We start from the raw sequence: 16,921 nt of genomic DNA on the forward strand, positions 1-16,921 counted from the left end.
CTTGAGAAGTGCTGATCACCTTGGTAACTCATATTGATTTTAGTGGGAAACTCCTACTGACTCCAATAGGAGGTATGGGAGCACAGAATCTCTCAACATTGGGATCATATAATCTCATGACTCTCCTTACACAGGGGTCTTTGTTCTACAATGCAAACTACATCCAAGGTATAAAGTTACATCTAACCAAAGCCCAGCTGACAGCACCTTCTCTTTCCTCTCATTTTTCCACCACAACCCACACACAGGATAAAGAGAGGTGAGAAGAGAGAGGTAGAGGAAAAAAGAGAGGATGGGGCTGAGGGAGCGAATGGTTAGAAGAGCCCACAGTCTTTCAGGTTTTCTTTGATTATGATGTCTGTTACTGCATTGAAAACAAACTTGATGTTCCGGGTGTCTGTGGCGCAGGTCATATGAGAATATATCTCCTTGTCTTCTTTCTTTAAATTCAAATCTAGGAACTGCTTCTTGATGTAATTTCCCGCATCTTCAAATGTGTTTTGTCCTAATTGGAGACAACAGTGGGTGACATAAACATTTTTCCTCAAAGGCTTCATAGCAGCTGATAACAAACAATTTTGTCAGGAAGATAACTTGAGGCACCCACGCTTGAAATTTCTGAAACTAAGCTGAGCAGCAAAATTCATATTTCATCATATAAATTATTGGTCTGGTTTTGGGACTTGGCAAAAGGAGGAAAGCAGTAAGTGTGAGAAATAGAGGAAGACATGAGAAAATAGTAGGACAAAAATGGAAAGGAAGAAAAGAGTTGAAAATAGAAAAGAAAGGACTGGGAGAAAGGAAGGTGAGAAGAGGAAGGAGTAAAAAATGGGAAGAAAAAGCAAGAAAATCACATAAACCTCAAATTTCAAAATTGACTAGCAATTTTGGATGGCCAACTTGAGATATCTTAAAGGGGCCTGATTTTCAGAAAGTGCTGAGAATCCATCTTCTGAAAATTAGGCCCCTTTAAAAGGTGTCTCTAGTTGGGCACTCAAAATTGCTAGACCCTTCTGAAACAATCTGGAAAATTGAGCTGGGGGACTTGGCAAAGGGAGGAGAGCAGTAAGTGGGAGAAACAGGAAGAGATGAGAAAATAGCAGGACAAAGATGGAAAGGAAGAAAAGAGTTGAAAATAGAAACGAAAAGGCCTGCAGGAAGGCAGGCGAGAAGAAGAAAGAGGAAAAAGATCAAGAAAAAGCAAGAAAGCCAAATGGGTCTAAGGATGCAATATTTGTTTCTTTATGTAATTTTCCTATTTGTCCTTCCCTAACAGAAAGAAGGATCCTGGAAGGAGGTTCAGGGGATCAATTTTAAGCCAAGGGCAGAATGTGGAGGAGAAAACTTTTGGCTGATTGCTGCCTGAAGACAATGGTGGGCCTCAGTCATGTTTATGCAAGGCCACGTCCTAAGCCGGTATCAGCATAGCTCCTTTGAATCTGGCCCATATTGTTTCACTGTTTGGCCTAAGTTTTCAAAATTGAGTAGCAATTTTGGGTAGCCAATTTGAGACACCTTTAAGGGGCCTGAATTTCAGAAAGTGCTGGAGAACCCATATTTTGAAAATCAGGGCCCCTGTGAAAGGTATTCCAAATTGGAATTACTCAAAATTACTAGTCACTTTTGAAAATTTGGGCCTTAATGTACATATTAGGATAACAGTCTGGAGCATGGCACTGTTTTTCTACTAGTGCAGTATAACGTGACTTTATATGTTCTGCTGTACCAGCCTGTAACAATGACTTTTTTCTATATCCATAGAAATTATAACCTCCAAAAAGGACCGGCATTCACACATTTTACAGTATATCTTTATGGAATGCAGGAAAAAATGGGCGAGATTCAGGCCTGGTATAAGTAGGTGAAACTCCATTGATTTCAATGGCATTGCACCTGCTTATATTGGTTCTGAATTTGGTCTGATGTGTATCAGTATAGCATCCACACAGAATGATGCTAACATAGTGCGGGTTTGTCCTAATAACCTTCTGACAGCTCTCAGCAGCTTTGCCTATGCTGACTATTTTAATGTCTTTTTCATCTTGAAACCTACAACTTACCATCATATTCTGGAAAGCAGACACTGAGATTAACTTTTGTTATTTTTTCTTGGAAGAGGTCCTTTTTATTTAGAAACAGCACAATAGAGGTGGTAGCAAAGTACTTTTGATTACAGATATGGTTGAACAGGTGAAGGCTTTCATGCATTCTGTTCTGTTAAAATGCAAAAGGTGCCGATTAGAAGCTGACAGCGTCCATCACCTTGTGTTACTTGTACTCTGATGTGCTCTTCTATCAATATACCAGTATAGTGTGTTAACCATTAAAAGAAGCCTATTAGGAAAAGGAAAGGGAACATAAGAACATAAGAATGGCTATACTAGCTCAGACCAAAGGTCCATCTAGCTCAGTATCCTGTCTTCCGACAGTGGCCAATGCCAGGTGCTTCAGAGGGAATGAACAGAACAGGTAGTCATCAAGTGACCCATCCCCTGTCGCCCATTCCCAGCTTCTGGCAAACAGGGGAAGGGAAGGTTTCTAATGTGCCATCAGAAACACATTGAATCTTCACAACTCACAAGAGGTTGTTTTTTTTTTCCCTTCTGACTTACCACATTTTCATCTTCCGCCAGGATCGTGTCATAGGCACTAAGTGCAACACAAAATATGATGCAAGTAACTCCTTCAAAGCAGTGCATCCACTTTTTTCTCTCTGATCGCTGTCCACCCACATCAAACATTCTGGGCAGAAAAATATAACATGCATACTATGTGTAACAATAGATAATTGAAGACACACTCACACCTCCAAAGTACACAAAGTAACTTGAGATGTATGGATATTTTAATATGTAGCTGGCTCAAGCCTTGGGTGGGCACTATTCTCCTTCCCCCTCAGGGAAGCCAAGCAGACCTGCATTTTTTCTTCCAAATGTATATTGGGGATCCAGTACAAACCAAAGCCCTACTTCTCCAAGGGAGCTCTGGGTGGCTGGCCCCATACATTCATGCAGAGCTCCAGTTAAGTCACTAGGGCTCCGCACAGGTGAAGGAACCCATCCACCCAGAGCTTGGTGCAGGAGTGGACATTAAATTTTCCATTGAAATGAATGGGAGAGGGGGCCTTTTGTAATAGGCACAGGCAGGGAGCCTCCCTAACCTTTTTAAAAAAAAGGCAACGCAAATCCATTATCATTTTCTTTGGTTAATTCTTGTGCATGTGGAGAACTGGCAGATTGATCAATAGAAAACATAGGAGTAAGGGGAAGCCAGCCACTGGTTGACCTAGCAGTAGCAATTAAGGCTCAGATTTTTAAAGGTATTTACGTATTGCTGCGCTCAGCATCACAATGCCTAACTGATTTAGGATTCAAAAAGCTAACTTTTAAAAGGGATTTAGTCACTTAGGAGCCTTTGATCATCGAGCTGAGCTATGAGGTACTAGTATATTTTTAATACGAACCCTTTCAAAAATTGTTTAATTGGAAGTATGGGTGTGTTGGCAGGGGGATGTTTTACTCTGTGTCTGGAAAAGACCTTAGTTGGAAGCAGACATGGCCAATTTTCAAGCATAAGGCAGAATTATGACAGCTGGTCATGAATTTTTCATCAATGTTTTTTCAATGAAAAATGCAGTTTCTTGAAAATCAAAATTTTCTATGGAAAATTTTTGACTTTGCTGTTTTTTTAAAATTTTTCTCAATGGAGAAAATCCAAGTGGAGTCAACTCAAATTGAAACATATTAATTTGTCAAATTGAAACATTTTGTTTTGGGACCATTTGACATTAATCTGGATTTGCCTAAATTATTCACAAGAGTTGTAGTTGAGGTGACTCATGCCCCTATTCTTCCTTATGAGCTGGGCTCCCTGGCTGGACTACATCTCTAATGGTGCCCTGCAGTATCCCCATCCCCCACCCAGTTGGACTGTCAGGGTGCATCATGAGAATCCCATGACAGTGGTGGGAGATGGAGTCCAGCCCATAGAGGAGAATGGGGGGAATGAAGCACCCAAACTATGAGGTAGCGGGGGAGTTGTGGCAGTTAGATATTGAACAAAGCTGAAACTAAATATTGTGATTTGGTTCAACAAACTGAAATGAAACATTGAAGATTTCAAAATGTTGGACCATTTAGTTTTGATCAATATTTTTCAGAACTTTTGTTCCAAGAAAACAAATGTTGAAGTATTGGAATTTCACATGGGACAGAAATTCCAATTTTGACCCACACTAATAATTTTCAACGCTAATGCAAATCATAGTTCTTCTTGCTGTAAAAAAAAAAAGAAGAAGAAAGAAAGCAAGTAGATGCAAATCCATAATAGTAAAATATTTGCATGCTGTTAAAATCATTTAAGTAACCAGATTGCACAGGAGTCACAAGCCACCATGGAGGTGGCACAGCATTAAACCTGATTCTTAGACGTTTGCAAATGTAAAGATGCCCTTTTAGGTCTCTGATGCTGCAATCCGTACACAGACAGGAAGACAGTGGGAGTTGTGCCTGAGTATGGGCTGCAAGATTAAACCCTAATTCAAATTCCTCAGGGATCTCTTAAAAACCATTTCATTATGAACTTAAACTTGGTAAGTTCACGACATAGTATTTTGCTTGTTTCAGTTATGAACTATCAAATAAGTAATAGAGGATTCAAAGATGCCACAACTGAGTTATTAATAAACCAGCCTTTTTGGATAAGTAGCATCCGGAGGAATCAGCCTTTTGTAATTATTTTTTCAACCTTTACAAAGACCTTGAAATGTGACAGACCCAGCAAGAAGCATCAGAGGGTTTTATACCTGAAGTTCATATCTTTGAAGGAAAACTGAGTCTCAATAATTCCAGTTGTTTTCACTCTTGAACGCAGAACATCTTGGTCGTTGGGAACATATCCAGGAGCTGTCAGCCTGTCCAGATCATTGAGATAGCTAAAGAAATTGAGCAGAGTTTAATAATCCGTGAATCAAGGGAGATTTCTGATACCAATAAAACTGAGTGGTTTTTTCCCAATATAAATGGGCCTGTGTTTACTTCTCTTTCTCTCTTCCACTCCTGTAAACTGGGAGAAACTCCACTGAAGTCAATGGAGTTACACTTGTGTCAAAGTGTTTATTTGGACTCATTCTACTCTCACATACAGAGTGGTGTCCCATAGGTTTCAATGGGGATCTGCCCTCAGAAGCAAGAAAAGAATTTAGCATCTGCTGGAAAACTTCAACTCCAGCACATCTTTAATCTTCCTCAAGAATGCTAAGAAAGCACAGATCAGAAAGGTAGTTTGTCTAGTTAACTTAGTTCAATCAAGTAGAAGTTTCCATCGTGACAAAATCCCTCTGATAGAAGGAGATCTTCCAGGAAACTGAGCATCAGACAATGTTCCCAGGTTGTTGCTATAATATCTTTCCTCTTCTAAATGGAATAATGTCATAATGACTGAACATAATGGTTCAGAAGAATTCACAACTAAGGTTCATTTCCCTGCACATGCATGGATTTACAAGTTGAAGGTCCAGGAGTGTGTGTGTCTTCTTTATTATTAATTACTACTGTTGATTCACATTTATATTATAGTAGCACAGGGAGGCCTTAACCCAAGTTGGGGGCCCATTTTGTTAATATCCTCACAACACCCCTGTGAAATGGGGAGTACTATCCCCATTCTACCAAGGGGTAAACTAGGCACAGAAGTTTATATGCCTTGCCTGGAATCACACAGGAAGTCTGTGGCAGAGCCAGGGATTGAACCAGATCTCATGAGTCTTGAGTGCATTGACCATCCTGAAGCTCACCCTTCTCCTATCTCTTTTAACTTCAAGTAAAGGTTTAGAAATGGCTCATCAGTAACCCAACTCCCTAACATGTAAAGATTCCCTCCATTAAGAGGTTAAACGCTAACATAAAGAGAGTTATGAACTAGCAACAAAAAGGAAGGCAAGAACTTTTTTGGCTTATAAGTATATTGACTCTTACAATTGATATCCAAATAGCGAACAAAATGTAAAGGCAAAATACATCAGTTTTGATATGTGGTTTAACAATGGTGTCATCATCTTCAGACCTCTGGGATGTCTCTGAGCCGGCACTTTTACAGTGATTTGTGTATCAAAGACAAACAATGAATGTAGCCCAAATGGAAGTCTCTCTGATGTTTGTTAGGCTTTGTGCTTTTTTCATCTCTCACACAAGGTTTAGCCTGTGTGCGATGTGCCTATGTACAGTTCAGCTAATTGGAGAATTGCAAAAGCAAACACCGCAACTCACCATCGTAATCCGGCAATGTTTAACATACCTGCAAATTTAAAAAGTGCTGGGATTTTTCCAGTCCTTGCAGATTAGTAAACAAATGGGATTTTCATATTGCAAACTGAATAGACTTCACAGAAGGAAGGAGTACTTCAGCTCAGCTGAGCATTTCAATGTCAGCCTGTTATATATGTCCAGCAGAAATGGCTGACCTATTGTTTTAAAATTGCCATTTTCCTCCCCCCCCCCCAGATGTTCTGGTTTAACTTGGATTTAAACTTGGAGAGTGGTCAGTTTGGACGAGCTATTACCAGCAGGAGAGTGAGTCTGTGTGTGTATGGGGGTGGGTTTCTGGAGGGGGGTGAGGGAGTGAGAGAACCTGGATTTGTGCAGGAAATGGCCTAACTTCATTATCATGCACATTGTGTAAAGAGTTGTCACCTTGGATGGGCTATCACCAGCAGGAGAGTGAATTTGTGTGGGGGGGTGGAGGGTGAGAAAACCTGGATTTGTGCTGGAAATGGCCTAACCTGACGATTACTTTAGATAAGCTATTACCAGCAGGACAGTGGGGTGGGAGGAGGTATTGTTTCATATTCTCTGTGTATATATAAAGTCTGCTGCAGTTTCCACGGTATGTATCTGATGAAGTGAGCTGTAGCTCACGAAAGCTCATGCTCAAATAAATTGGTTAGTCTCTAAGGTGCCACAAGTACTCCTTTTCTTTTCATCAAATTCTTGTTCATTGGATCTAAATTTCTGTTCTCTGAGCACGGGTCCTAGCAGTTACTCTAGCCAGAGGTCAGTTTGTGGGAGTCAGGAGCCACGGCAGTCTTCACTATGTGTAAAAGTAGTAAAGCACACGTGTATATGCTAGTCAGTATACACACACCTTGGGTCTTCTTAAACACAAAGACAGTTAAGTGCCTAAACAAGCCAGAGGCATTAAGTGCTTGTTCTGTCATTCCATAGTTCAGGCTGCAACTGAATTTCTATTATAACCCTAATTTTTCCCCTGTTACATTGACCTTAAATTTGGATAAATTGTGTCTGATTCCAAGATAAAAAATTTCAGCCAAATTTGAACTGATTTGAACAAGGAATTTCTAAATTATGATACCCTAAACATAGAGATGGTCTCCAGAGTTCAAGAAGTTTAAGAAAAAACAAAAAAACAATAAAAAACACCGGAAAGAAGGAGAGTGTCCAAACTTACTGGACTCACCTAACAAAAAAGTTCAAAGATCAGTCAATGAAACTCTTGGGGCCAGATCCTCAGCAGGTATAAATTGGAGTATCTCCATAGAAATAAGTGGAGCTATACTGAATTACATCATCTGAGGAAGTGTCTTTTATTCTGCATTATTTGAATTACAATAGCATTTAGGGGCCACATTCATGGATCAGGACCCCATCGTGCTAGGCCCTGAAAAAAACACAGAACAAAAAGATAGTCTCTACTCCAAAGCGCTTACAATCTAAGTAGTTTTAAAAGCAATTTAAGTGCAATGTTAGAATGGCTAGTTGGCTCCAGTAGGCTTTAAACTGACCATGAGAGCTTTGAATGCAATGACAAAACTCACTTGCACTTTAACAGTACAGGATCAGGGTCTAAAGCAGGGATTGTCAACCTTTGGCACGCGGCACGCCAAGGAAATCCGCTGGCAGGCTGGGATGGTTTGTTTACCTGCAGCGTCCACAGGTTTGGCCAATTGCATCTCCCACTGGCCGCAGTTTGCCGTTCCAGGCCAATGGGGGCTGCGGGAAGCGACGTGGGCCGAGGTATGTGCTGGCCGCCACTTCTCGCAGCCCCCATTGGCCTGGAACAGCAAACCACGGCCAGTGGGAGCTGCAGTCGGCCAAACCTGCAGACGCTGCAGGTAAACACACCATCCCAGCCCGCCAGCAGATTTTCCTGATGGGCCACATGCCAAAGGTTGCCGATCCCTGCTCTAAAGGTCTGATTTTCAAAGGTATTTAGGTGCCTAAAGATGCACATTGGTATCTAGTGGTATTTTAAAAGTATCCATTATCTCTTCATCATTTACCACTCTACCAATCTTGTGTCTTCCACACATTTTTATCAACAATGATTTTCTGTTTACTTCCTGATCATTGATGAAAATCTTGGCTAGCATCTGGCCTATGTGGTGTATTGAAAATGGTGTTAAAATTACAAGCTATCACTTTAAGTTTGCAAGGGGTTTGAAGGGAAGTGGGTCTTTCAGAGTCAGTCTCCAAGAGCCAGCCTAGAGTAAGGTAGGATAAGTTATGCCTCTCTACTTTCTCACTGTTTTTGGTTCTTTGTGTTATGGTTCTGGATTTTAAGAAATAAATTAGTGTTACATTCCAATTGCAACCTTCCAGAAAGAGTATTTTTTATACAATTTCTCTGATTGAATGCTATGAACATAATAGTCTAGTACCAACCCCAGGGAAACCACACTAGAAAACACTTCCTTTCAGTGATGATTTCCCATTGATAGCTACTTTGAAATCTGGCCGCTAGCCATTCTTAATCCATGTAATTGATATTGTATAGTACTAATTCTTTAGTCTGAATGTTGTGTTGTACTAAATCAAATTCCCTACAAAAGTCTAAGAATATTTCAACTATTTTATCAACCAAATTTCAAAGAATGAAATATCTTCTTATCATTACTTGTTTTCTTTGTTTAAATGTGACTAATGCATCATAGGCAAATCAAAAATTGTCTTGGTTTTTTTCAAGTTACCATGCATTTATTTTCACCCACCACATTTGCTGCATCCCTGCCTTTCTCACGATATTCAGGCTATACTTGCTATATTTCCTTGATAGCAATAATAAATGAATGGCTAGTAGAAACTACCTTTTAAAAGCTCTGGTAAAGACCATCTAATTTTAGGTCTTTCTTGCACATCATTGCAATATCTAAACGCTCTTAAGGGAAAATTCTTGTCACTTACTAAACTGCTGAGTCGTTGAGCTGATATTCTGCTGCCCTTTCAAAGCAGGCTTGGATTCGTGGGTCATTCCATAGTCACTTTATGATTTCAGACAATTCAGGAGTCATGGATCCATCCTCTAGAGAATTTGCCATAGTGTACAGTTGTCTTTCATCTTCCTAAAGGGAAATTTCAGTAAATATAGTTCAAACATATTGTGGTCCTTGATCTCTTTCTGAAACATACTTATTCTATAATGAATCACAGTGGTTTAGAAATTTCTCATTCTTGCAGGTTTTTTTGTCTTTGTTATGTTAATCTGTGCAACTTTTCTGGGGGTGGGGGGGTGGGGGGGCACATACACACATCTTCATGGCCTCGCAGCTTATCACACCACCTTCTGGTGCAGGTCCAAAGCAGGACTTAAGTGGTTAAGAGAGCATCCTCTGGCTTTCTGTACCACAGGTCAGTTTCATCCTAATAGAGCTATTCACAGCAGATCGATATGGCAAGAAAGATTTTTTTATGTAGTGTCAGAGACATGTTGTCTGAGCTAAAGTGTTAGTGAGATTTAAGACTTAAATATTTCCTAAGGATATTTTTAATGTAATTTGAAAAAAAATATTACACAGGTTTTGCTAGCTTTAGGGCACTAACCCCCCCCCCCCCCAAAAAAAAAAAAAAAAGCTGATAAGTGAATCCAGCTAATGAATGCATTTCCCTTCTGATGTGGACTTTAGGGACAGAACCTGTAATTGAAAAAGAAAAGAGTGGCAGTTTTAAATATATTATTCATAGTTGTGTGCATCCTGTTGTAATTAATCAACAAAAGACTGCAGGCAATGTACTGTGTGGAAAATATATATATTTTTCAATACCCAGTGGCTTAGAAGCAGAGTTTAAATAAAGAGCTTGATTATATAAGGATCACTTGATACACTGTCATATCAGTGGATAATTATAGAAAATAATCCCTTACCATCATTTCTCACCAAGCTAAGTAATATAATAAGACAACTGAAATGACTGCAACCAGATATTAATTTGAATGTGTATTATGGCTTTTCAACACCAGGCTACTGAGTTAGGTGCCTAAGTAAGGATTTAAAAACCTACTTTTGAGCACACAGTTTTGATAATGTTGGCATTTGCCCAGAGTAAGATGCAGCAAGCCTTTCACAGAATGAGCTCAAGGTGTCCTAATTCCAAGTCTTGTGTTCTAACCATTGGAACAAATTGTCTGTTCTCTTTTTAATTTTTGAAAGTTTGTTTTGTTTTGTTACTTTTCCTGGGTCCCTTTCACGACTCCCAGATAGATACTGTAGAGTGAATGAAGCTGATTGCAGAAAGTTAAGTTGGTTACTGTAACATGTGAAGCAAATGAATCACAATGAAGAAATAACTAGAACTGATTGAAAATATGATATTTTGAAAGTTTTGAAGAATAAAAATGGATGCGTTTGAAAAAATTAATGAAATATTCTCCCTTTTTTTTGCTCTAAAACAAAACAAACTCTTCCCTTTATTTTAAATTATAGCAATAGTGATCAATACTGGCTAAAAGGCAGGAGCACTGTCTAGTAGATCCTCTCTGTTCCTAAATGTGATCACTGAAGGCAGGGACTGTGTCTTAATGAATCCTATTCATGTTGACTTGAGTCAATACTGCTCAGTGAAAGTAAAGGTGACAGAATTAAGCCTTATCCTATATCTACACAATATTGAGCACAATAGCTACATCACTAATAACAAAACTACTTCCTCCAAGTTTTCTGGTGGAAAGTGTCATTTAGAGAAAACAAGAGAAAAATACAACAGATGTTGAGCATGAATCATGAGAGCCGATTGGGTCCTGTGGACCATATGTTATATGTCTATTTCTCTTTCTAGTATATCCAGCATCAGTAAAATACAAACACTGGAGTCAAATATATTTCACAAAATTTGACAGACTTGGGTGTCATATACCTCAGAATATCCAATTACATTGGATAGAATGAAAGAGGATGCTGCTCTAGATGTAGAGTCTTGGTCTGATCTGAAATGTAAGTTTCTTTATTCCTATCTCAAATGAATAAGTAAAGTATTTTAATTGAAGGTTGTTTAAAAAAAATGGATTAGCCATAAGGATCTGTGAAACTCAGTAGTTTCACCCAAAGAACTTTGTGCAAACATTTTCTTTTGCTTCAGTCTTCATAGGTTTGGGTTTGAACAAAACTTGCATCTAAAAGCAAAGCCCTGTTGAAATCAATGAGTATCAGTCCAGTCTCAGGTCAAAACTGTGAGAAACGATCAGAATATAAGAATGCCATACTGGGTCTGACCAATGGTCCATCCAGCCTAGTATCCTGTCGTCTGATAGTGGCCAATATCAGGTGCTTCACAGGGAATGAACATAATAGATAATCAAGTGATCCATCCCACGTTGCCCATTCCCAGCTTCTGGCAAAGAGAGGCCAGGGACACTTCAGAGCATTGTTTTGCATCCCTGCCCATCCTGGCTAGCAGCCATTGATGGACCTATCCTCCATGAACTAACCTAGTTCTCTTTTGAACCCTTTTATAGTCCTGGCCTTCACAACATCCTCTGGCAAAGAGTTTCACAGATTAACTGTGTGTTGTGTGAAGAAATACTTCCTTTTGTTTATTTTAAACTTGCTGCCTATTAATTTCTTAATTAATAGTTCTTGTTTTAGGAGAAGGGGTAAATAACCCTTCCTTATTTACTTTCTCCACACCAGTCATGATTTTATAGACCTCTATCATATCCCTCCTTAGTCATCTCTTTTCCAAGCTGAAAAGACCCAGTCTTATTAATCTCTCCTATATGGAAGCTGTTCCCCATACCCATGAACTCTGGATGATGTAATGGAAAGCATAATTTAGTCCAGGTTCACCAAGAAGGAGCATCAAGTGGTGGATCCTTGGAATAAATGTGACATGCATTTCTAGTTCATAATGAAACTCAAATGGTTTTGCGTTTTATCACAAATTTTTCACGCATCTCTAGTTATGAATAAAACATTATATGGGCAGACTCATTGTATTATTAGTTATAAACTAGCAGTATTTATATTTTTCTACATTTCATCATTCTTCATTTTCTTCAAACTGTAAAGTGTTTGTTTACCATTTTTAGGCCAAAATACCATATGCCATTATCATAAAATGCTGCCTTTTGGAATAAGAAGTTAATTTCACATAAGTGGCTTCAATTCAATATAAAATAAATCTTTGGGGAATATCTATATTGAACATAAGGGTAACATTCAATAAGCAGTTCATGCCATAACTAGAAAAGTCAATTGAAATTTTGGTTATGCTTAAGCCTTTGAGAAATTTGCAACAGGATATGAATTCTACAACAACAACAATATGCTTAGATGGCAACGATCCATGGCACCAAATGTCCATGGCCACATTGTACAGCTTTACTCCTGGTATCTAAAAGCACCCCAGAGTTATTACTGATCTGGTGCAGCCAGATTAATTGTGGATGACCATGTGGCTGGTGCCAGTCTTTGGCTGAGCAGTGCCCCCTCCTGACCTCAAATCCGACCTTTAGGGCTCGATGTGCGGGAGCTTTATCTCTGAGTTGGGCTATATGACCAAAAAGTGTCAGCCAGCAGTGACCATTAAGGTCTTCAGTCCTCTCAAGGCCAGTTCTTAAGAATACATCCCTATTATTGATAAAATCAAACCATCTTATGCCCAATAGTCACCACTGGCAATGCATATGGAATGCGACCAACCTTCTGATGTCTTGTGTAAGCAATGTCCATGTTTCAGTTCCATATAAGGGGATCGGAAGTACACAGATTTGATAAATCTGAACTTTTTCATATAATTTCACTTTCTTTTGGCTCCAGAGCCTATGCAGGTCCTTCAGGGCAGAGGCTGCTGAACTGATTCTGCTCAGGGTGTCTGGCTGTACCCATTTGATGACAATTTACAGCTAGATACATGAAATCATCCACTACTTCCATGGTTTGTCAGGAAGCACAGATGTCCTGTATCAGAAATTTTGCGCCATCACTCTGGATTTTTGGTTTTGCCAGAGAAACTTTTAGTCAGCTGCCATGTGTCGAAAGCTCTCTAGTGCCTCTTTAAAGTAATTTGCACCCTGTCCAAAAAGGACAACATCATCTACTTAATCCAGGTCTGTATTAGAAGTTAAATTGACAGTTATACACATATTTGCAGAGATATGTTCAAGGAACCAATCCACTGCACGACTGAACAGGATTGGGGCCAGGACAACATCCCTGATTCACCTCTGATCTAGTGTAAAACCTCTCAGATGTATGGGTCCCCCATCACATCCATGTCCCCGGTCATTATGCAGATCATTAATTAACCTCAAGAGGATGTCAGGAATGCAAGTGCCTCATATAGCCTTCCATAGGGCAGCTCTGGTGACAGAATCAAAGACGGTCTTTAGGTCTACGTATATTGCTGTCAAAGACATAAGAACAAAAGAATGGCCATACTGGGTCAGACCAAAGGTCCATCTAGCCCAGTGTCCTGTCTTCCAACAGTGGCCAATGCTAGGTGCCCCAGAGGGAATGAACAGAACAGGTAATCATCAAGTGATCCATTCCTTGTCACCCATTCCCGGCTTCTGGCAAACAGACAGTAGGGACACCATTCCTGCCCATCCTGGCTAATAGCCATTGAAGGACCTATGCTCCATGAATTTATTTAGTTCTTTTTTGATCCCTGTTATAGCCTTGGCCTTCACAACATCCTCTGGCAAGGAGTTCCACAGGTTGACTGTGTGTTGTGTGAAGAAATACTTCCTTGTGTTTGTTTTAAACCTGCTGCCTATTAATTTCATTTGGTGACCCCTAGTTCTTGTGTTATGAGAAGGAGTAAATAACACTTCCTTATTCACTTCCTCCACACCAGTCATGATTTTATAGAACTCTATCATATCCCCCCTATTTGTCTTTTTTCCAAGCTGAAAAGTCCCAGTTTTATTAATCTCTCCTCATATACCTTTTTTGAGATGGAGTGTCCACATCTGCATGCAGTATTCAAGATATGGGAGTATCATGGATTTATATAGAGGCAATATGATATTTTCTGTCTTATTATCTATCCCTTTCTTAATGATTCCCAACATTCTGTTTGTTTTTTTGACTGTTGCTGCACATTAAGTGGATGTTTTCAGAAAACTATCCACAATGACTCCAAGATCTTTTTCTTGAGTGGTATCAGCTAATTTAGATCCCATCACTTTATATGTATAGTTGGGATTATGTTTTACAATGTCCATTACTTTGCATTTCTCAACATTTAATCTCATCTGCCATTTTGTTTCCCAGTCACCCAGTTTTGAGAGATCCATTTGTAGCTCTTCACAGTCTGCTGGGACTTAACTGTTTTGAGAAGTTTTGTATCGTCTGCAAATTTTCCCACCTTTTGCCACCACTGAATTTGTGATAGATCTCAAATAAAAGACAAAAAGCAAGTGTAGTGTCCATTGTAGATTGCCTAGCAGTGAATCCCGATTGCTCTGGACAATGGCATTTCACAATGAAAGGCTGGAGGTAGATGAGTAGGACACATATAAAAACTTTTCTGGGAAAAGCAGGGTTATTGGCCTGTAGCTACTGCACTCAGTGCATGGACCTTTGCACTTATAAAGTGGGATGGTGATCCCTTTCTTCCACTCCACTGAAACCTTCCCAGTAGTACAAGCCTAGACAAAAATGCTGCTCTTCTGGGTTCTCTGGTGTTGCTGAGAAATTCAGGTGTTATGCTATTGGGTCTGGCAGCTTTGCAGTTTCTTCATGGCAGTGATACTCTTCCAATGTAGGAACATCTATACAGGTTTCAGGGTCAGGAAATGCAACTACTAGCAATGCATCCATATATGGGCATGGAGTTAAGAGCAGTCTCATAATATTCTTTCCATCTTTGCAGGACTTCTTGGGTCAAACATGTTTTACTCATCAGCTGTATTTATCCACATAAACCCCATGCAAAGTCCAGTTTTGATCGAAGTGAGTAAGTAGCTTTGAATGCAGAGAATAATTTATTAGATCTTATTCCATCTTCTGTCTCTTTTGCCAAATTGTCAAAATAAGCTTCATGCCCCATTTTTACTCTCAACCAAAAAGTGCCTTGTCAATGGCATCATGGCAAACACCTTGTTCAGCAGCATCATGGCTCTGTTTAGCCTTAGATTTCTTTTGCAAAATTTGAAATATCTCATCAGATAGCCAAGGGAATCACTTGTAGCATTCCAGTTTGGGAACAGCATCTCTGGCTTCTTGGATGATTGTACTTATGGCTGTCCAAGCTGATTCTACGTCATCTGGGAGAGCACCATGTGTGTCAAATTTGTTCTCTGTTGTGACGGAGTTAGCAAGTGCTGAATTTTCACAGATGCATTTTGCCTTATGTGTCATAAGAGGCACAGCCTTGCAGTGAAATCAGGAGGTAACTGCCATTTTAGCAACAAGGAGACGGTCAGTACCTGCTGGGGCTTCTCCACTCTGAAAGCCCAATATGACCTTACTATACTTGATTCCAGATCAATAGATGTGAATTGTAGGGAATATATGTGTTAATTACCGGGAATTGATTAATCATAGCATTAAATGGGAAGATGTAGGCCCTTATTTGAGTTCTGTCCCTGCGGCTCCTGGTGATAGCGATGGGAGCTTTGCATGAAAAGTCTGGGATAATAGACTTTCTTGTGTGGAGGAAGTGGAAATTACTTGTATGTCTGTATCTCTAAAGAGTAGACCTAACGCTTTCATTTTGCATATGGAACATTAATACATAATAGGACTTCAAAGTAGCTGGTCCGTGTGCAAGGGCACAAAGTGTGTGTGAGGGAGCAAGGGGCTTCCCTCCTCCTTTACTCCCTGTGCACTCCACCGTGTGCAAGCCACAGTGGCAATATTTGATGGGTACTCAGGGATTGGAAAATACCAGCACCACTAGTGCCACCAGCCACCCTCATGAGGCTGGAGAGAGAAGTGGGGGGTGGAGGTCACGTCTTCCTCTGTGCACCATCAGCAGAACTAAGCAACCACACGGGAGGAGACGCTGCACCCCTTACAGATGCAGTGGTAGGTGTGCTGCTTCTGCACAATGTGGGAGCTCTGGGGAGCACAAGCAGGCCATGTAACTCTGCACTACTCTCACCATGGCTCAGTGACCTTTCAGCCCCCAAACTGAGCCCCCAAATTTGTCCATAAAAGGGAAAAATTCATTGCACTTCCCAACAGCAGTGGAAAAGTAGCTATTAATCACAAAGGGATTCTCTCTCTTATTTGTGGCGAGGAGGTGAGTTACTGGTTTGGGTTCTGGGCAATATTTGTACAAATTGAATAACATTTTGCTCAAAAGTTTAGATCTCAAATCTCATGTGTCAGCCTTCAAAAAAATGTTCAATTCAGTGTTAAATGTTACAATTCAGATGCCGAAGGACACAGTGACACAAACAAAATTCAAGAAGAATAAATGTGTCCACTACAGTAAAACAAAGGCTGAGCTCTCTTGCTATCCCATAGGCATCCATTATCTTGATACAAACGTTTGTATTTGTATGCCTTTTCAAAGGCACAGATGTCATACTCACTTTACTGGCTGGGTTTTTATAATCAATCCCTAAAGTGGGCATTGCCTTCACGATAGCCAGGATGGATTGCAATATGTTACTGAAAATGACAGATCTGAACTCCATGCATTCCTGATCTGTGAAGCCATCTTTATGGATGATCCTGTGA

The 16,921-nt window shown here is 39.9% G+C and overlaps 1 protein-coding gene across 1 annotated transcript in view; it reads right to left on the minus strand.

Moving 5' to 3' along the window:
• Positions 1-314: 314 nt before the first annotated feature.
• Positions 315-16,921, minus strand: part of GNAT3 (G protein subunit alpha transducin 3) — a 40,130-nt gene continuing 23,523 nt past the window's right edge. The window contains 6 exon segments of the mRNA XM_077807870.1: positions 315-505; positions 2,061-2,214; positions 2,613-2,742; positions 4,805-4,933; positions 9,198-9,355; positions 16,774-16,915. Of these exon segments, the coding sequence (XP_077663996.1) occupies positions 315-505; positions 2,061-2,214; positions 2,613-2,742; positions 4,805-4,933; positions 9,198-9,355; positions 16,774-16,915 (904 nt within the window).

Source organism: Eretmochelys imbricata, chromosome 1, assembly GCF_965152235.1.
Source record: "Eretmochelys imbricata isolate rEreImb1 chromosome 1, rEreImb1.hap1, whole genome shotgun sequence".
NCBI lineage: Eukaryota > Metazoa > Chordata > Testudines > Cheloniidae > Eretmochelys > Eretmochelys imbricata.